Below are 22047 nucleotides of genomic sequence, written 5' to 3'. Positions count from 1 at the left end.
AAAACATGTATTGTTTTGTGAAGTATGGATAATGAACTTTATGTTATCGACTGAACTTTTTCGTAGCTGTCAAGGTTGTCTGTAGTATTTTCTAGAGGTGTCGTATCTCCCCTAGATCGGTGATAATTATAAATTATATTAAAAATAAGTATTCAAATGAAACTGAAGAGCGACATTAAAACTCAAAACGAACATACATTATTCCGTATTATAGGCAGCGCAATAGCTCTGTCTAAGTAAAGAGCAATGCATTATTATTATCTTTTTTTTAGACATGCACTTCATATTGAAGGAGTTGTCGTAGAAACTTCAAAAAGGGTTCATTCGATTGGATATCGAAAGGGCTAGTACCCTATTTAATAGCCGAAAGTGAATAGAGGACAAATAACATCCCTCCCACGCAAACTATTTCCCCAAAAACATTCAATCAAAATTTTTAGTTAGCCATTTTGTTCAACGTAGTTAAAGGATCCGGAAACTATGTCTTTGAGGATGAAAACCCCCCTAGAACCCTCAGGGCAAGGGTTGTATGTTATGGCCTTGGGCCATATAAGCTTTATATAGAAAAGGTGATAGTATAAATTTCAGAAGGGGCTCCTTGGATTCCTAATCGGGTGATTAGTGCCTATTTGAGACTAAGAGCGATAGAAGGGTGGATACCACCCCCCCCCCTCGTATTTTCCCGAAATACATCTGATAGAAATTTTGAAATGGCCTTTTGTTGTCTTAGATACTTCGGAAAGAGCTCATTCGATTGGACATTGAAAGGACTAGTGCCCTTTTTAATAGTCGAATGTGATTGGAAGACAACTAATCCCTCTATCACGCCCACCATTTCCCCAAACATATCCAATAAAAATTTTGAGATAACCATTTTGTTCAACGTAATTGAACAGTCCAGAAATTATGTTTTTGAGGATAGAAACCCTCCCCCCACAGCCATCAGACCAAGAGTTTTAAGTTATGCCCGGGGCATATTAGGTATACATAGAAAGGGTGATCGTATGAACTTCGGAGTCGGCTCACTGGATTTGTAATCTGAAGTTCTAGTGCCCTTTTCAAGACTCACAGACCGTGGATACCCCCCCCACCTCGTATTTTCCGAAATGGATCTGATAGAAATTTTGAGATGACCATTAGCTGTCAAAGAAATTTCAAAAAAGCTTATCCGACTGGAATTTGAAAGAATCATTGCCCTTTTCAATAGTGGAAAGTGATCGGAGGGCAACTAACCCCCCTCCCGCGCCCACCATTTCCCCAAATACATCCAATAAAAATTCTGAGGTAGTCATTTTTTTCAAATTAACTGAAAGGTCTGGAAATTATTTATCTGAGTACGACAACCCCCCCACAGCTCCAGGGCAAAGGTTGTAAGTTATGTCATGGGGGCATATAAGGCATATATAGAAAGAGTGATCGTATAAACTTTGGAAATGGATCTCATAGAAATTTTTAGATGGTCATTTGTTGTCGTAAAAACTCTGAAAAGGGCTCATTCAGTTGGAAATTGAAACGGCTAGTGCCCGTTTTAAAAGTTGAAAGTGATTGGAGGACAACTACCCCCCTCATACGGCCACCCTTCCCCAAACATATCAAATAATAATTTTTAGATAGCTATTTTGATCCACGTAAGTGAAAGGTCCAAAAATTATGTCTTTGAGGATGACAACCCCCCCTCACATCCCTCTGGGCAAGAGTTGTAAGTTATGCCCTGGGGGCATATTTGGATACCCCCCCCCCAAAAAAAAAAAAAAAAACTCGTATTTCCCACAAAATGCATCTCATAGAAATTTTGAGATAGCCATTTTTGTTGTTGTAGAAACTTTGAAAACAGCGCACTAAAATGGATATTGAAAGGGTCAGTGCTCTTTTTAATAGTTAAAACTGATTGAGGACAGCTAACCCCTTCCCTCGCCCACCATTTCCCCAAACACATCCATTAAAAATTTTGAGATAGCCATTCTGTTCAATATAATTGAAAAGTCCGGAAATTGTGTCTTGGAGGATGAACCTCCCCCAGCCTTCAGGGCAAGGGGAGTTGTGGCATGGGGGCCTATAAGGTATATATAGAAAGTGTGATCGCCTAAACTTCGGAGGTGACTCGCTGGATTGGTAATCAGAAGGGCTAGTACCCTTTTTAATAGTTGAATGTGATTGAAGAACAACTAATCCCCCTCCCATGCCCACTATTTCCCCAAACATATCCAATCAAAATTTTCAGGTAACCATTTTGTTCAACATAGTTGAAAGGACTGGAAATTATATATTTAAGGATGACAACCCCCCTATAGCCCTCATGGAAAGAGTTGTTAATTATGACCTGGGGGCATATACACATTATATAGAAAAGGTGAAAACTTCGGAAGAGGCTAACTGAATTGATAATCAGAAATTTTAGTGCCTTTTTTGAGATTCAGAGTGATGGAAGGGTGGATACCACCCCAACCAGTTGTATTTTCCTGAAGTGCATCTGATAGAAATTTTTAGAGGGTCATTTGTTGTCATGTAAACTTTGAAAACGTCTTAGATACTTCGGAAAGAGCTCATTCGATTGGAAATTGAAACGGCTAGCACCCCTTTTAATAGTCGAAAGTGATTGGAGGGTAACTAACCCCCCTCCCACGCCCACCATTTCTCCAAACACATCCAATCAAAATTTTGAGATAGCAGTTTTTTCAACGTAATTGAAACGTCTGGAAATTAATTTATCTGAAGATGACAGCCCCCTCCCCATAGCCCTCAGGGCAAACGTTATAAGTTGTACCCTGGGGGTATATAAGGTATGTATAGAAAGGGTGATTGTATAAACTTCGTAGGGGAGCATTGGATTGGTAATCAAAATCTCTAGTGCCCTTTTTAAGATTCAGAGTGATCAGAAGGGATACCCCCCCCCCCCCTATACCTCGTATTTTCCCAAAGTACATTTGATTCTAATTTTGAGATGGCTATTTATTGTTGTAGAAACTTCAAAAAGGGCTCATTAGATCAGAAATTTAAAAGGTCAGTACCCTTTTCAATCGTCGAAAGTGATTGAAAGGCAACTAACTCCCCTCCCAAGCCCACCATTTCCCCAAACACATCCAATCAAAATTTTGAGATGGCCGTTTTGTTCAATATAATTGAAAGGTCCAGAATTTATGTCTTTGAGGATGGCAACCCCCCCCCCCTGACAGCCCTCAGGGCAAAATTTGTAAGTTATGCCCTGGGGGCATATAAGGTATATATAGAAAGGGTGATCATATAAACTTCGAGGGGGCTCATTGGATTCGTAATCAGAATAGAATAGAAGAGAATAGAATGGGCACAATGCATTATTATTTAAAAATGTTAGACATGCACTTCATATTGAAGGAGTTGTTGTAGAAACTTCAAAAAGGCTCATTCAATTGGAAATTGAAAAGGCTAGTACCATTTTTATTAGTCAAAAGTGATTAGTCAAAAGTAGGGCAACAAACCCCTCCCCCTACAGCCATCAATTCCCGTAATACATCAAATCAAAAATTTTTAGATAGCCATTTTGTTCAGTGTAGTTGAAATATCTGGAAATTATGTCTTTGACAACCCCAATACCTTCTTTTTAAAACTTCTTTTGAAAAAAAAAACATTTTTTTAAACTGAAAGTAAGGAGCAACGTTAAAACTTAAAACAAACAGAAATTACTCTGTATATGAAAGGGGCTTTTCCTTCCTCAACGCCCCACTCTTTACGCTAAAGTTTGACTCTTTCTTTCAACTTTACTTTATAAAACTGTAAAAAACTGAAATGTTTTCAAAATCTTAATGAAAAAATACCAGTATGTGTCAATTTAACTGACAATTCATGGTAATTTGTTTGTTGTTTTTTTCCAGTAAAGCGCAAATTGTGTTCTGGACTTGAGAAGGCATAGGGGTTATCAGCCCTACTTGTGTTAGTTTTTGCTCATTTTGAGTTTGACTTAGGTATTTATTGTAATTGCTGTTTGTATGGATAGTGATTTGTGGTAGTTTTATGCATGAAAGATTATTTGACTTTAATTTTTGCTTATTTTTGGCTTAAAGGAGCTCTTTACTTTTCTTTGAAAAACTTGTCTTGTGGAATTTTTTTTTATTAATTAATAAATAAAAAAGATCATCGCAGCATTGTTTCTACATTAAATTTTAATTAAAAACAAACAAAGATTAATTTAAAAATAAAACTTGTTCTAAGGTAAGTATAGAGCAAGGTTGAAACTGAAAATAGACAAAAATCATTACTTCATGGCCTATCTAGTATATATCAATAAAATTAGTACAGATAAACAAGCTAATTATGTTTCCCTATGTTTCTAAGATTATATAAAACTAGAGCTTTACTAAAAACACAAAATAATAAAGGAGTTTTGGTACAATAAAAGCAAACCTATAAAGGACACTTTTTACAGAATAAAAAAATTGTCAATCCCTTTAAGATAAAGCAACAGTCCATTTTAGGATTGTTGCTTTATTATTATTATTATTTTTTTTCATTTTGGTATCAATTCTGCACACTGACTCAGTTTAATGACTGGCTCCTGTTTTGGCTCTGAAAAGGACATGTCATGATTAGTTTGTAGCCAAATTCAAAGTAAATCCAACTTGATAGCATTAGGACTATAGACAAGCTTTAGAATTTGCATTTTAGCTTGAAATTCCCTGTTGTTTAGATAAAAATAACCAGATTTCGAGAGTTCATATCATGTCTTGTTTGATCTTCATTCTAAGTAATACCAAATCATATTTCTTACAGTTTAAGCTGGTAAATTACTCACTATTGGTATTAGAGCTGCTACCTGATAAATCAATTCAATATTTCTGTATGCTGTTCAATTACTTTGAGGCTATTAAAAAAAATTAATTTTATGCGCATGACTCTGTAAGCTCAGCCAGAGTCAACCCAGCTTTAAATGGGTACCTGGAGAAATCTGGGGAAGGTAAACGGGAAGGGTGTGCGAAGCACAGGATGGTTGGCCCCCAGCCTCCTATTGCACTTCCTGGCTGAAGGGCCAAGAAACGGAGATCAGCACCACCAGTAGGGACTGTGAAGTCTAATGCTGTGTTCTTTACCTTTTTTTTATTTTTTTAAGATAATTTTAGTTGTATACTGAAAGTTACTGATGTCACAACTGGAGTAAGACTATGAATAGCTCTATAAATTAGTTTATTGTTGTCAGGCTACATACTCACTTTTGACACAGAAATCAATATTCCTGTTTTTTATGCTTAATTTTTGTGTTTTCATTACAAGTACTAGTTTTTAATAGTTCTAGAAACATAGAGAAACATAATTAGTTGGTTCATTTGTACTAGGGTAAAGGCACCAATGATTCAACAGTGCAATTTTGGCACCACTGTCAAAATTTTCCTTCAAAACAGGATAACTCTGCTTATTTGTGACTTGGAACGCCATCTCTTAAAGAAATCATTATGTTTTTGACATTGCAAAATGTGGACACTATATCTAATACACTCAGATAAGAAAAGAATATTCAATTCAATAAGTTTTTTGTTTTCAACACAAAATGAACTCCTGACAATTTTTTTTTAGCTATATCATGTTCAAGCTGTCATTACTTCTTTAATATTACGAATGCATCAAGATCCATCTGCCAAGTGGCAGTGCGCATTGGTACAAATGCATCAAGATCAGGCCGAGTGGATTGGTGTGCTGGATTCATGATCCTTTGTCTGAGAGGACGCGGGTTCAAATCCCAGTGTACCCAATTGTTCAGTTTGGGATGGGTGTCAGTGGTGTGACTCTGTAAGCTTAGCCAGAGTCGACCCAGCTCTAAATGGGTACCTGGAGAAATCTAGGGAAGGTAACAGGAAGGGTGTGCAAAAGCACAGGATGGTTGCCCCTCAACCCCCCACTGCACTTCCTAGCTGAAGGGCCAAGAAACAGAGATCAGCACTACCAGTAGGGACTGTAAAGTCTAATGCTGTATCCTTTACCATCAAGATCCATCTGATCTTCTCTAAAATGTAGCCACATTGGCTTTTTCTAGATAAAATTGAGTTAAAATGGCAGCTAATATTATATTGATAAAACTATGTTCCAAGTGTTGAAAATTCTTGTCTGATGTAGTGGAATAACAGACGAACTAAAAATTTTCTTCAGCTTTATTCAAATGTAGATATTGGCTTCTATTATGAGATTCACTTCTTTAGAGAATAACTTATAGTAACCTTGTCAAAATGTTCAACAGACAGCAACAGGTCCTATCCAAATATGGGTCACTATCAAAATTTCACTGAACATGTAAAACAGATGAGAAACAATTGGTGTCAAAATTCAAGGGTCCTCTGATAAAAATATAGTTGCTGAATTTATGGGTACTTTCTCAACATTGAAAGATTTTGATGATTATTATTAACAATATTTCACACACAAAAAACTTTAAAAGTTTTTTAAATAATAGTTTTACTGATTTGATGCTATATTTTTCCATCTTCCAAGGAACTGCTCCTTGGCCTCATACTATGTTCATATTTTTAAGCATTTGACTTGGTTGATCAAAACACCCTAATTCTTTATCACTGAATAAATTTGAACTAGACCTTCTCTTAGAAAATTTTATATATGTTTTCTTTCAGATAGATCCCAAGCTGTAAAATACTAAACATTCTCACTGAACCCCTCACTAATTAGCATGGACTTCCTCAAGGAACCTTGTTAGGACCACTCTTATCTGTATTATTGATTAATGAAATTGGCAAGATTCCCTCAAAGGTGTTAATATGTAGATAACCTGCTGATCCTTGAAGTATGTCATAGAACTATCAAAATGACCCTTGTCAAAATCCTGCCCGTGTTTTGGATAAAGCTAAAAATTTACAAATGAAAGTAAATTTCAATTAGTCAAATATAATGACAATAAACATTTTAAAATTCTTGAAATCCACTTTTGTTTTCTAAGATGCTATCCCGCCCAAAATGCTAATGAAACATGTTGAACTCCTTGGTGTCACAAACTTTTAACAGTCTTAAGTAGGACATGCATATTTCAAGAATTCTGGACTTTCACAACAAAGAATAGTCAAAACTACAAATTTTTAAAGTGGATTAAAATGGTAGATTAACTTTGAAACTGCCAAATATTGAAAACACTTTCACTGTGAACAACAAAATTGCACCAGGATCCTCCACAAGTACTTGATGTGTTGAATTAGGTTCCAACTTACATCAAAAACAGGTAACTCTTTTGTTCTGTCAAATTATAGGTTAAAATGCTCCAATTTAAGAAAATTTGTACCCTTTTCTAATAAAACTTCCAATCAAACAGTTAGATTCATAGATGTTTTTCCTACATACTGAAACCCATTTCAAACCAAAAGTTTCCAAATTGAGCCTTTCAGAGTAAAAGAAGTAGTTTTTTACAAAAACTGTCAAATCAGTGGTACCTTTACCCTTGTTTTATTGAAGTAATATTTTTGTCTGTTTCAAATTTCAACTTTGTTCTTTACTTTCCTAGGAAAAACTTTTTTTTTTTTAAATTAATGCAAGTACAGACCCAATCACCTCTCACTAGAGCCAGCTCAGTGGGAGTAATTTGTCATCATAAATTGAATGTGGTCTCTATTTTGACAAGCAATTGAAAAAAAAATTATATTTAATATTTTTGGTTTATACAAAATAAATATCAAGAAATAAAAGTGATATATTTAGAATCAAAAGACAATCAGCTTTCTGTTAATATGCAAATAAAACTGAAACACCAAATGGATATATACACCAAACAGATATATACACCAAAATAGGATAATTAGCATTTTTAATTTTTAGCTATTCATCAACTTATACAATTTTTTTAGCCTAATTCCTATTTGGTAACAAGGATATACATGCAGGGTTGGTCCTTTACATAAAGAAACATGTTAAGAAAACAATTCTTACTTCATAATATGCAGAATAATAATAGTTTATAAATTTTGTATAGTCAGAATTTTTAACGAAATCCTGAAAAATAAACATGAATTAGACTCTATTTTCTATTTTCAACTTATCTATATTTGTAGTTAGACATCATCAATGTCATCTATTAAAAATATACCAATAGACAAATGCTGATAAATTAGGTTAAGTAAAATTAGATTAGTTAAACAGCACTTCAATTTTTTGTTTATAAATGATTATCAAGACTTAACAAATGAACACAGATATTTGAAAATGTGACAGAAAAACTGGAAAAAGACAGAAAGAAATGAAGATAAGGTTCTCCCATTGCAAAATAAGTTAACTAGGATTATACAGCACATTATGAGGTAAGAATTGTTTTCTTGATATGCTTCCTTATATAGAGGACCAACCCTATACCCATACAGTAACAACTTGTGAAGGTTTGAGTTTTACATAATTTTGACTAATTGGATACTGTTTTTCCCCCTGGCTATATGCTTAGACATCTGGTAGCCTACCATTAGGCAGGGGGCAGGATATATTTCATTTTATTTGAAAATAGAACCAATTTTGGAAGTTCATAAAGTCCAGTTCCCTATGATGGGGGAAGGGGTGGAGGTAGTTACTACCAAAGACTTCCTTAGAGCATTATTGGGCTCTTGAAACATTCCTGCAAGTTTTATTCACTTAACTATTCTAATTTCCAAGGTACCAAAAACTATTTATGGTAAAATTCTAGTTAATTGACTTCTTGCTATCTCAGAAAGGGTCTAGGTTAGGAAAATGAAACTTTCAGGGATGAATCTACAGACTAAAGTATGTCCTGGGAAGGTATTTTGAAGCAACCACCTCCACTCCTTCTCCCTCTAGAGGGCCCTGACTTTTGATGACCTTTAAAAATATGTGTGTTATAAAAGTGAAACCTTGCAAAATAGATCTTCTGCTTAATTGACATACAACAAAATTGTTTTCAGCTTCATAAATAGGCTCAATTCCATTTTATAAGGTTTTAAAAATATGCAAATACATTTCCTAAATTTTGAAAATAAAAAAATTATATGGCTCAAAATTCTACTCAAATAACAGGAATTGCATTTTCAGAACTAAAGGCAGAGAAAAGCAACTAGTAACTGAAAATTAAGGTAAAATGTTGGTTTGTCAAAATTTCAATAGGCATAGACCTGTCATGTAGGCAAATTTCAGGGCCCTCTATAGGGAGAAGGAGTGGAGGTGGGTACTTTAAAATACCTTCCTGGGACATACTTTAGCCTCTAGACTTATCCCTGAAAGTTTCATTTTCCTAACCTAAACCCTTGCTGAGATATCAAGAAGTCAATTACTACTACTACTACTACTACTACTAATAACTCACTGCAGCACCAAGCCGCCTGAGGCCAACACAGCTACGCACACTCCACCTCCAACCTAATCTATTTAAAGCCTCCCTCTTTACACCCTCCCAGGAAGTTCCCATTTCCTTTAAATCTTTATTTATAACATCCTCCCAACCCAGACAAGGATGACCTGCTTTCCATGTAGCCCCAGAAGGTTGGCCAAAAAGACAATCTTTGCTAATCTGTCATCCTTCATCCGTAGAATGTGGCCTAGCCATCTCAACCTTTCTTTCATTATAGCCCCAGAAAGTGGGATTGAACCACACTTTCTGTACATCCTACTGTTTGAAATATGGTCAGTCAGCCGGGTACCCAGAACAATCTGTAGGCAATTTCTCTGGAAAACATCTAGTAGATTTTCATCTGCTTTTTGGAGTGCCCATGCTTCAGAGCCATATTTGACCACTGTCATCACTGTAGCTTCCAATATTCTAATCTTGGTTTGCAGACTTATCTTTCTATTCTTCCAAACTTTTTTTTAACTGTGGAAAAACACCCTGAGCCTTAGCTATTCTACTTTTAACATCTTCACTGCTCCCACCATCTTTACTAATAATACTACCAAGGTAACTGAAGCTCCCAACCTGATCAATCTTTTCATTACCTAATGTCACCTGTTCATCTTCACTTATTCCTAGCCTTAGTGACTTAGTCTTCTTAACATTAATTTTTAAGCCTATTTTAGCACCCTGAACTTGTAAAACCTCTAAAAATTCATTCATTTTGCTCATACTTTCATCTAGTATGCTTAAATCATCAGCATAATCCAAGTCCGGGAGCATTCTTCCTCCCCATTTGATTCCATGGTCTCCAATTGCCTTTCCTGTGCTCTTTAAGACAAAGTCCATCAAAATGATCCATATAAAGGGGGATAGAACACAACCCTGCTTAACTCCTGATTTAATACAAAACCAGTTGCTAACCTCATTTCCTACATTACCTCAGCAGTATTATTCTTGTACATACCGCAAATCACTTTAATGTATTTTTCTGGTATACCATATAATGATAAGACCTTTGTTAACACTGTTCTATCAACAGAATCAAAAGCTTGCTCATAATCGATAAAACTGAGGACCAAAGGTGTTTGACAACAAAGGGACTTCTCAATTATTAACCTAAGAGTGAAAACATGGTTGACACATCCTCTACCTTTTCTAAAACTGCATTGTTCTTCTCTTAAAACTTTGTCTACAGCATGTCTCAGTCTAAAAAGTATCATATTACTCAGTAATTTGCTACCTACAGAGAATTCAATTAACTAGAATTTTACCCTATTTATTTCAGATTTAACTCCTTTAAAAAAATAAAGACAGTCTTTTCAGAAAGCAATTGTTTAGGTCTTGGCCTACCTTATGGCTAACATGCAGGTAGGGTTAAATGACTATAAGGCCTATGAAGAATAATAGTAATAATCAACAGCAATTACAGAAGCAAATTTTTAATACTTACATAATTGTAGAGGAATAGTACATTCAAAATCTTATTTTTACTAATCATGGACATTTTTAGGATTTGAAAGAAGTTTTTTCAAAGCCGCATCGTTGTCAACGATTATTGAAAGGATAAGCGTTAGACGATAGTGCAATATTGAGCCAAATTAAAAGGATGCTTGCGTACATTTATGGAAGAAGCATTTTTAACTCTGCCTTTGAAATTATTTAGTCTGCTGAAACAGTAAAAGATCTAGTCCCAGAGCATACAAATTAAACTTTTTCCTTTTTATGTTTAGTTTAATTTTTGGAACGAAATTAATTATAATTTTGTGTCACAAGTTAAATGATCCTGTTTTCAAACTGTTATAAGAAAACCCGAGTGCCATAAAAAAAAAAAAAAACAAAGCTTTATAATCCTTTTCTATTCCCCTCCTGTAATCTACGCTAATCTTAATGTAATCTTAATGGAAGAATAAAAAACCTTTACGTTCGACAACCTAAAAATAATCTACCAATAAGAAACAAGTTTATATTCTGACGAATATTAATTAAACCTATGTGATAAAACAATAGCAAAGACAAATTTTTTTTAGAGGAACAAGATCAAATTTTATTTTTGAACTACAGGCAAAAGTAACCACAAGGGTAGGATTTAATAAACAATAACTAAATGATTGGAAGATAATTTATCCTAAAAATATATTCCGACAATGGTCAAGTATGGTTTTTAAATAAAGGTGCTTTAAAAGACAGAGGAAGAATTGTTAAATGTTGTCCATGTCAATTGTCTTTGAATATTCTCAGGTATGTGTTTTGCTAAGAGTAAATCAAATAAAAAACTGCATGAAAAATATGGTCCTACCCCATTTTCTAGAGCTGCAATGAAACAATGGATGAAATGACTTCTGCATGTTCTATGTATGAAGAACAACAAATTGCCAAAGGTTTTTTCATAGCCATCCATCTGGGGCCAAACTGATATATCATCACCGCCGAATGAGAATGGATTACGATACAAGAAGGGAATTAAAGACAATTGAAACTTTTTAGGAATGGTAGAGAGTAAATCTTTGAATAAACTGAGCTGGTGGAGAAGTATGTGAAGCTGAGTTGGCCTCAGGCGGCTTAGTGCTGCAACAAGTTTATGCTAATAGTAGTTGTGCTGATGGAAATATTATGATTTTAATATATTTTGACATACTCATATGAATGCATGGGAAACTTATAACATAATGGCATTCATTTTAAGAGATGAAAGGCTAAACCATTTGAAAAACTAAATTTTCTCATGTTTTGCTAAAAAAAACCAATTTTCTCCTGTTTTCATTGGACTAGCTTTTTGGTCTGTCAGTAAAACACAAAAGCTAAAATATGCTTAAGTCTTGTAACAAAGTTTAATGCTCCCAAAAACAAATTGTAAAGATCGGCAAATACATTTTTGAAGAAATATTCTTAAATTTTCCCACTGAGGGCTCACATTGCGAGTAACTTCTCAAATAAGCCAAAATACAAATTAAAAGGACAACCAATTTGAGGGAAATTTATTTTTTCTTTTTTTAAAGATTCTAGTTAGTCCTAGTTTTCAGTATAACCAAACTGACCGGGGTTTTAAAAATGTTGGATAGGAAACTAAGAACAGCTTAAATCTTAATTTACTTTTTTTCATTAAGCCATCGCTAAATGTTCTTGTTTAAATTAATTGGGCTTGTACCGTTTGAAAATGGTCTAAGCACATTTGAACAGAAGTCAGAAAAAGGTAGTGGGTTCCTGAAAAATTTAGTTCTTATGTCTCATTTACCTAACGTATTCACCCAATGATTTTAAGTCAGTTACTGAAAACAAGCATGGCAATCTTTCTGCTGAAAAGTTGATAGTGGCCTGGGGAGTAGCCACTGGCCCCTTCTTTTGTCTCCAAATTATGTAAATTGGAAATTTGTGAATGAATCTGTTTCAAAAGTCGTCCAGCATGCCAATATTTCTGCTAAAAACAGGGCCCATACTTACCCATAATGTGCCCTTAACTAAATAAATTGATAAATGGCATGCCTAGCCTTGTACTGAAAAAGTGGTGGCAGCAAGTATGGAAGGGTCTATGGTGCTTTGATTCTCCTATCATATCGATTGAAAATCATTGCGTAATTCAAGTTCAAGTAAGGTGCAATATACCTACCTCTCTGCTGGAAAGTTGGTTGGGGAAGGGACAGGATGATGATAGTGAGGCTCGGGACCAACTTTGTGCAGCTAAATTTAATGATTGAAAATCTTTGTAGAACTCCACTTCAATCTAAGTGCAAAAATTTCCACCTTTCGAACGAAAAATGTGGGCTACCGCCTTAGAAGTTGACAATTGGAGTGATGTTTGAAGGATTTTTGAAGAGCCAGAGATCCATTATGTTCCTCCAAGAATATATTTAAAATCCTTGCATGATACTGCTTTAAAATAAGCGCAGCAGGCCCTCCTTTTTGCAAAAAGTTTGTGGGGAGGGGGAGGAAGAAGGAGGGCCCGGGGACGCAAATTTTCTCCTTTAAGGACATTGATCGGTAATCCTTGTGCTACCTTAAACTTTAGATTTTCCTGTGCCTCAAGAGCCACTGAGAGTATACAACAAAAGTAGTCAGTCATCCCTCATCGCTGCAGCAGCCCAGACATCTTCCCATTCAGGTTGAAGCAAGGCATTGATATTTGAGAGATAAGTTCGGTAGGCTGTTCGTAACGGTTTTTCAGGCGTCCTTTTCTTCAGGTACTACGTGGCCACCACTGCAAGGCGACCTTTAGCAGTCGAGTTTTGGGTATGCAAATCACACGTAGGAGATATCTCTACTTTTGGTATTTAGTAACTTCAAAAACTAGGGGCTGAGACAACTTCTGCCGCACTAACATCTTCTGTTTGAGACATCTTTTGTAAACATCTCGTTTGTTATTTTGTTGGTCCAATGGTTATTTAGAATGCACCTTAAAAAGATGTTTTCGAACCCGAAGAGTTTCCTTTCAAGATATTGACCTAAGTGCCAGTTTTCAGAACAATATACAAGCGTCGAAAGGCCATTGCTGCTGAAGAGTATCAGCTTGAGTTGGAGAGTACGATTGGATTCGCCAAATTTGGGTCAGTTTTCTAAAAGATGCATTTGCCTGGCTGATTCTAATTTTGACTACTCTATGGCAGGAGCGTGTGTTGGGGATGGTGTTCTCTTAATACTTAAATTCCAAGATTTAATCAATGGTGAGGTTTTTAAAGCATAGATCCAATGGAGATTACTTGTTGACCAATATTTATGTTTTACTGGCATTGATTTTGAGGCTGAAAGCTTTGACAGCGGGTTTAACTTTGTTGAGATATTGCTGAAGGTCTTTCTTGTAGGTCTCTAGGAGAGTGATATCATCTGAAAGGTCATAATTGCCAAGTCTCTTATTTTGTAACTGGATTCCATGGCCACCCCTGGTCTGAAAAATATAGTTAGAAATGAGGGTGAAGAACAGTGGGGATAGTACATACAACTTGTCATGATGCAGAAGTAATGGGGTCCATCGCTTGCCTCCACGGAGCATCCTCAATATTCAGACATGCTTATCGGGAATTTCGTAGTATTGGAGGACCTTCCAAAGCCTTTGGCGGTATAAGGAGCCAAAAGTTTCCTCGAAATCTATAAAGAACAAATACAACTTATTTTGCCATTCATTTGGTTTTTATAAGAACACTCTCAGAGCAAATACAGAGAAATCATAGCATTAAATAATTATTTTCTTTTTTCTGTAATATTTTTTTTTAGTTGGTTACATTTCATTTTTTTTTTATATATTATTGCTATTCCACACCTATATGTCTAAAAAAAATTGTGTTTAACAGGAGGGGGGATGTTTCGTGAAATAAGGTGGAGATACGAAAATTTTGTTTATATTTCGAAAACCTTGAACGTTTTCTTTAGAAAAATAGTTACCTCTAAAACAACAAGGAAATCGATGCATGATAAAAATCTTAGAAATTATTTTATTAGTGTGCTGTTTATTTTTAATACAGAAAAGCGCATATTTTCTTGTCTTCCCTACATGGCATTAAACTTATTTAAAAGGTTAAACTCAAATCAGTATCGATTCCAATATAAGAATGCTCAGTTAGTTCCATACTACATTCCTGTTCTCAGTGCTTAAAAATGTATCGTTTTGTAAGATATGGATAATAAATTTTTTTTGTAAATTTGACGTTTTCCAGGAATAGGTTCAGGTTCTTTTTAATAATAAAATAAATAACAAAATATCCAAAGCCCGGCTGAGAAAACAAATCTGTAATGCACGGGATGGAAAAAACTTCTTTAAATAAATACACCATCTATACTTCACTACATGCAATTCATACAAGTGCAACTAAACATATTCTCCCGTCAATGCCCGGTCAACAACACCACCTGTCGACGCGTCCAGCGAAATAAATATAAATAAAAAATAATAATAATAAAATAAAAGATACCAAGAACTCTGGTGAATGCCCAGCTCCAGTACTCAGCTAGTTCCATATAAATATGGTTCATATTTCTGATAGAATAAGAGAATTAAAAAGAATAGGTAGAATTATGTAATAATTTGTTGATTTTTCTATTACAATAGATCTTTCAACATACAATGGATTTGCAACATTCGTTATTACTTTGGGTTTTTCAACAGAACCTCCGTCAATGTCAAATCACTTCTCCAGGTGTTGCTTTCATCCTTCTGGAATATGTTTTAGGGAAATACAGTGATAACTTTAACATTCTAAAAATCCACAAGCAGCCTAAAACATCTTTAGAGTCAAAGAAAATGGTTGCCATTACCTCTTTGACAAAAATTTCACATAGTTTTGGAATGCCCCACATATTATTGCATTTTCGATACTGGGAAGGTAAATTTGGACCCATAAGTCTAAATTCAGTGATTGGAACGACGAACGACCAACGATGAACGAAACTTTGTGATAGATACGGAAATTATGCTTAGGTATTGAAAACCTTGAAAATATTCTTTAAAAAAATAGTTACTTCTAGTATACGAAAGTAATTGATGTACGATACAATTCTTAGAAGTTAATTATTTCATTTTTAATCTAGAAGAGTGCCTGCTTTCTTGCTAGTTCAAAAAAATTGTGAACTATACTGGATAAATCAGAGAGATTTAACCTATAACTTTTTTGTAATCCTTTTATGATGAAAGGCTTAAGAGCTAGATAGTGTCCATGAGAGGAAAAACTGGCATATTTTTTCAGATTTGTGTAAAAATGATTATTTTCGCTTATAGATGATAGTATATGATCCTAGGGCAGAACTATGCAGACAGTCATACAATACGGGTAATTTAGATAGTCTATAAGTTCTTTGAGCCATTTGAAGGCAATTGGAGACCAAAAACGATTCAAAGTTTTATGACCGGCCATGTCACCAGGTTTTGCAAGCAAGTGGGTGACTGACATTTTCAATTAACAACGTTATAAATTACAAAGATTAATCAATTAATTAATTAATCAAAAAGATTAATATAACGACAAAGATTAATTAGAAAAACAAAGGTTTTTTAGGGAAGTAAAGAGAGTAGTTGGAACTTGAAACGAAAATAAATTATTACGTTAAGGTCTATGTAACATATATCAATAACACTAGTAAAAATAAACCAACTCATATTTTTCTATGTTTGTAGGATTATTGAAAACTGGCGCTCTACTGAAAACACAAAAGCCAATTAAAAAAAGGAAACTGATATAGGAGTCAAAAGTGAGTATATTAACACGCTTTAATGTTACTCGAGTTAAAGGACACATAAACCACAATATAAACTCTAGAAATGCGGATACTATCTGTATACAATGGTGAATTTCAAGTTATGATACAAATTCTAAAGCTATTCTATCATCCTAATATTATTAAGGGGACTTCACTTTGAGCTTGTCTACAAAATAATCATGAAATATCCCTAAAATGCTTTATTTTTATGCTGTGTAAAGTGTGCTTAACTGGTTTACTTTTACTGTATCAAAACCCCTAAATTGTTTTGTGTTTTCAGTAAAGTGCTAGTTTTCTATAATCCTACAAACATATTGAAATATCATCAGTTGGTTTATTTGTGCTAGTTTTATTGATATATGTTAGATAGACCGTAAAGTAATAATTTTTGTTCGTTTTAAGTTCTAACTATGCTCGTTAGTTCCCTCAGAAAAACTATTTTTTTTAAATTAATTAGATACGTAAAAAAGACCCTTAGAGGTTAAATTACTTCTGGTTTCTTGTATTTCACCAACATCAACGGCGGAGAGAAAAACAGGACAAAACCATGGTGCTGCTTTTGCAACACAATTATGCTCAAATATAAAAAGGTTTTGAGGCAAGGCAAATTAATTTTAGTTCATTCCTTTGTTTTAATTCAAGCGAACAAGGTTCTATTATTTTCAATTAATGAATGAATTTGAGAAGCTTCAAAAGTAGCTATTTAGACTCGAGATATTTTATAAGTGAAACTTTTTCAACGAAATGGGAAATCTGTTTCAGATTATCTGTGATTATATGATTAATGTGATTATATGTGATTAAATTCAGATTATATGGTTAAGCACTTGGCTCCTCAAAGTAATGACTGTTGTAACTTGGCCCTTCGCCCCCTCCTTACTTGTGGAAATACCAAGCCTGGGGTTTTGCTCTTTTTGTGGGATTTTCTAGTTCTCCGCCGTACTCTAGCGCTATCTAGAACATGTAAAATTTCAATTTACTAGGTGACAGCTTATTGTCAATTTTTTTCCAAAATGGCTGGGGTTTGAAAGGGTGAGAAATTAAATTATCAAAATTGTGAAAGTTCCGACTTAAAACAGAAAGAACTGGTACTGTTTCCTCGGGTTTGAAGAATTTACTATTAGAACCAGGGAATATTTTATTGTTTTCTATTTGTTAGCCTGTATTTATGGTTAGGACTAGTCTAGGGTAGCTTTGGCCTACTTCTCTAGAAGCTAGTGGACTCATTGCTTGATAAACCTAGGCTGCTAATTCTGAGATATATTCTAATAATTTATATGTATTTGAATGATTTGGTATACAAAGCCAGCATGCTTTCTTTGGAAAGGGCAGTGGTAGCCAAAATAGCTTAAGGTAGGACTTTAGCATACTTTTCTCTGGCATAATTTAGGCTATGCGTATATTCTTAAAAGTTTTACTTAATTAACCTGAAACACTTTCCTTGATAGAAAAAACCCCTGAGCTAGAGTTTTAATAGAATTGTTATCCCTGGGCATAGGCTAAGTTCTGTCTACTACAGACTCAATAGCCAAACACCTTAAATAGTTGCACCTTTGAAGGTATTTATGATTAGCTGATATGGTATAGGCTATGGTTAATTTTTATCCTTAAATTTTCTGTTGAATATACTAGGTAAGATAGCCTACCCAGTAGCCCATGCCTAGTCAGACAGCTAATTGCTGCTTCTACTGTTAAAAGACTAGAAAATATGCTATACCATCTATAAAATAGATGGAGTAGTAGTAGATATGGTTCTTCTGAACAAATTAAAAGTAATAGGCCTAGGTCTAACTTTAGATTCCTTATGTTATAACATACTAGGCTATTTCCAAATATAATGGTCACTTCTGACAATCCCTCTCCCCTTTTGTTGGTCCTATATGTAGCCTTAGGGTATATATCAAACTAAAAGAAAATGCTAAAGATAGATTTCACAGACATGGATTGGGTCTCTTAGAATTGCCTGACTACAATCTAAACTTTTCTTTTTGCATTTAAACTTAAACTCTTTGAAGAGGGAAGAGTTAGAGGCAAAAGGATCTTCCAAAGCATAATTTACACTCTGGAAACATTTCTTAAAGTTTTGTTCACCCAGCCAAACTACATTCTAGTATTGCAAAAAGCCTTGAATCTAAAATTTTACCATATCTTGGGTCTTATCCTCTCAATATATACATTAACAATCATCCTCTACAGTGCAGTACTTCTTACCTATATATATTGATTTCAAACTTACTGTAGAGTAACATCACTGTATAGTCTGTATAACATCACTGTATAGTCACTTCAATAGTGTAACATTGCTGTATAGTCTTTAAAGATTAACTCCTTAGATTACTTCAATTTGCTATTTAATGTATATTTTCTAGTGATTGGATGACAAATCAGTCTTAAAAATTGTGCCAAAAATTGCATTTTTGCAACAAATCTGAATCAAATGAATAACAGAGCAAATCTCTTAATTCTTGGAATGATTCTACTGTGCAGTTCAGCTTTTTGTAAGAAAAAGTAATTGTGATACAAGATTTCTTCTCTGAACTAAACACTATAAGAACAAATGAGTAGAACTATTTGATTTCTATTCAAAACTCTTGCCAATTATAATAGACACAACCATGGCAATTGAATTCTTGCATTTCTCTCTCATAATGGAGGCTTTGCATAGGTCTTGGATACTATATGGTTTTTCACACTTGGTAAGGTACTCCTACCACAACAAGTTGGCCTGCAGCACAAACAATTTGAAGCATATTACCTCTAACTCATTACATTTTCATGTCTGCAAGTATTATACTAGAATGGAGATACAACCTGTTATAAATAGCATAGCTAGAAAGTGGTTAATCAGTTGTAAAAGGCCCATTTAAATTTAAAAAAAAGAAAAAAACTAGAATATATACAAATGTTTGCTGATTTTGTTTTTTTCTTCAAATTGGTTTGGTGACAAAACTGTTGGTGAGAGATTGGTGAAAAAGGCAAGATTATGGTATAGGACAGAAATCTGATAGAGAACAAATGCAATTTACCTGTCAATTGCTCATTAATGCTCTTTCCAGTAATTATTGTCATAAGGGTGTGGGGGGGGGAATGCAATTTTGACAGCAATAACTATTGAAATGATGCAATTAATCAAATAACATATTTTTTTATGTGATTTTTTTCTCATATACCATAAATTGACCCACAAAACATTGCAAACTAGTAAAGTCTGCTAACTTTTAAAACATTTCTATATTTAAAAGTGGCTTCTCATGAGATTCAATCTATAGTAATGCTATGACCTGAGAAAATCAAAGATTTTATCCTTGTAACCCTTCATGGTGACTTTTGGCTCTTATTATTTGCTGTCTGGTTGCTAGTTAGGCCCTGATGAAGGACCTATGGCCTTTCTATCCAAGTTGTACAGGAATACCTGATGTAGCTAATTTTTGACAGTACTGTACTTCAGTGTTTTTGTAGATTCAGCAGACACCATGTTTTCTACAAGCATACCCCATATACGGCTATTCTCTGGCTGAAAAAAAACTAGATTCTCTTTATGATGTTCTTTTTTAAGTTTCTTCAAATGTCCCCTTGTCATATTGCATAGTGGGTGGGCAAGAAGAACAGAATAATTATTTTTAGATGATTTTTCTTGTTATATCTTCAATTTCTTCTGTATGTAAGTTTAGGGAGGTAGAGATTGTGTAGACGTCCTTTAAAAGACACTTGTTGTAATCCACTGATCATGTTGGTTGCCCTGCAATGAAATTTTTCTGGTACTTCTTTATCCTTCTTTTTCTTAATGGGACACCAAAGATATTTTAGCTTCAAATCATGGTTGTATACCAGTGTTGCATATAATTTTATGTGCACTTTATACTGCTGGCTTGAACTTGTACTTTTTATGATGCCAAGGGACCAGCTTTCTCCATGACCAGCTGAAAGGAGGCTACCTTAAAGGTGCTATTGTTGGTGATAATTATGTTTTTACATGGCATTTAACAACATTGACAATGAGTTGCCCTGCATCAGCATGTCTCCCAAGGCTCAAAGTCATTCTGGGTAGATTGGAGGTAATAAGTTCTGGCAGCTTTACAATTTAGGAGTTATTCACCCTAACAGTAACCAAAACTGTAAAAATGAAATTTTGATAACAACATATATTATAACACTATATATTCTATCTTTACAAGTAAGCAATAATTGTGTATGTATTTATTTTTTCCTAGAAAACAACTCCATATTTTTTCAGGAAAATTTGTATCCTGGGATTTTCTTGCCTAAAAAATCGATCTATTTAGGTCAGAAGTTTGAGAAAATTTGTTAAGAGCTTTAATTTTTGAAAAAAGATACATGTCATTAATGTCATATTTATTAATATATTTGAAAAGCACACATACATCATATTTGCCTCAGTAGTGCTTATATCATTTTCAGTGTCTATGCAGGCAAAATTACACAAGAAACAAATGACTGACAAGACAAATCACATGATTGATGTCATATTTATGAGCACATTTCAAGAGAATAAGTTATATCCCCCCCCCCCCCAATAGTGAACATGATTTTTTAATATCTTTGATGCATACAACATTACAAAAGGAACATAGCTAAGTGTAAAATGCCAAGTAGAATAAGTCTATTTACAAAAGGCGTTCAAAGTAGTTACACAATGCAAAGAGTAAGGTATATATATATATATATATATATATATATATATATATATATATATATATATATATATATATATATATATATATATATATATATATATATATATATATATATATATATATATATATATATATATATATATATATATATATATATATATATATATATATATATATATATATATATATATATATATATATATATATATATATATTAATGTAACACCAGGGAAGCTTGTGGGAATGGACTAGGAACCAAAATTAAGGTCAGGCATCATATTTTAATTGCTCATATTCACTCAATAAACTAATATCTTGTATATTAGTTTTTTTCCCTGTAATATAGATACAATCAAACTGCCTACAATTCTGTGCCCAAGTAAACATGGTGATGATGGTGATGCTTAGTATGTTAATAAAGTTTTTAACTCCTCCAAATACTCTTCCAAAAGTTTTCTTAATTATCCTCTATTGGGCCTAAGCCTCCTTAAAACTCATGTAATTTTTTCATTTATTAACTCTAAAAGCATAAGCATTAATTATTGTCACTTGTAACTAAAGCAACAAAAGTTAAAAGTTTATTTTCCATCTGCAAGTTGTTGGTATGTTATTTGTCTGGTATGCTATTATATGGTATGCTTTTAACAAGCAACACAATCTTTACTATTGTTCAATAGCTGAGGTTTAGTTTTATGAATATATAAAATTATGCTTTTGAAATATTGAACACTACTTTTGAAACAATGCCATGAATAAATTTGCAATATTGCATTAATAGGAGGATATTCAAATTTTGAATTGATTTAGACCACTTTTAGAAAAATTATAACCTAAGATCATCATAATTTTTGATCATAGTTTTTGGTAAGAAGATGATTTAAAAAGAGGGTGGTTTATATGTTAACTCCTTTGTTTTGTTGTGTTTTT

The 22047-nt window shown here is 33.9% G+C and overlaps 2 protein-coding genes across 4 annotated transcripts in view; one reads left to right on the top strand and one right to left on the bottom strand.

Moving 5' to 3' along the window:
• Positions 1 to 10838, bottom strand: part of LOC136036900 (propionyl-CoA carboxylase alpha chain, mitochondrial-like) — a 97458-nt gene extending 86620 nt beyond the window's left edge. Inside the window, exon 1 of the mRNA XM_065719276.1 lies at positions 10737 to 10838. Coding sequence (XP_065575348.1) covers positions 10737 to 10790 — 54 coding nt within the window. The 5' untranslated portion in view covers positions 10791 to 10838. The remainder of the gene's footprint in view (positions 1 to 10736) is intronic.
• A 6614-nt stretch (positions 10839 to 17452) lies between these two features.
• LOC136036898 (protein tramtrack, alpha isoform-like) overlaps positions 17453 to 22047 on the top strand; it is a 96034-nt gene continuing 91439 nt past the window's right edge. For 2 of the 3 annotated variants that reach the window (XM_065719275.1, XM_065719273.1), the window contains exon 1: positions 17453 to 17497. The gene's annotated coding sequence lies outside the window, so the exon portion shown is untranslated. Of the gene's footprint in view, positions 17554 to 22047 lie in introns of all 3 variants that reach the window. The other variant, XM_065719274.1, reaches the window with a different exon arrangement.

This window comes from Artemia franciscana, chromosome 16 (assembly GCF_032884065.1).
Source record: "Artemia franciscana chromosome 16, ASM3288406v1, whole genome shotgun sequence".
In the NCBI taxonomy this organism is placed as follows: domain Eukaryota; kingdom Metazoa; phylum Arthropoda; class Branchiopoda; order Anostraca; family Artemiidae; genus Artemia; species Artemia franciscana.
Note: the sequence above shows the minus strand (reverse complement) of the source record. Positions and strands in the feature narration are given on the sequence as shown.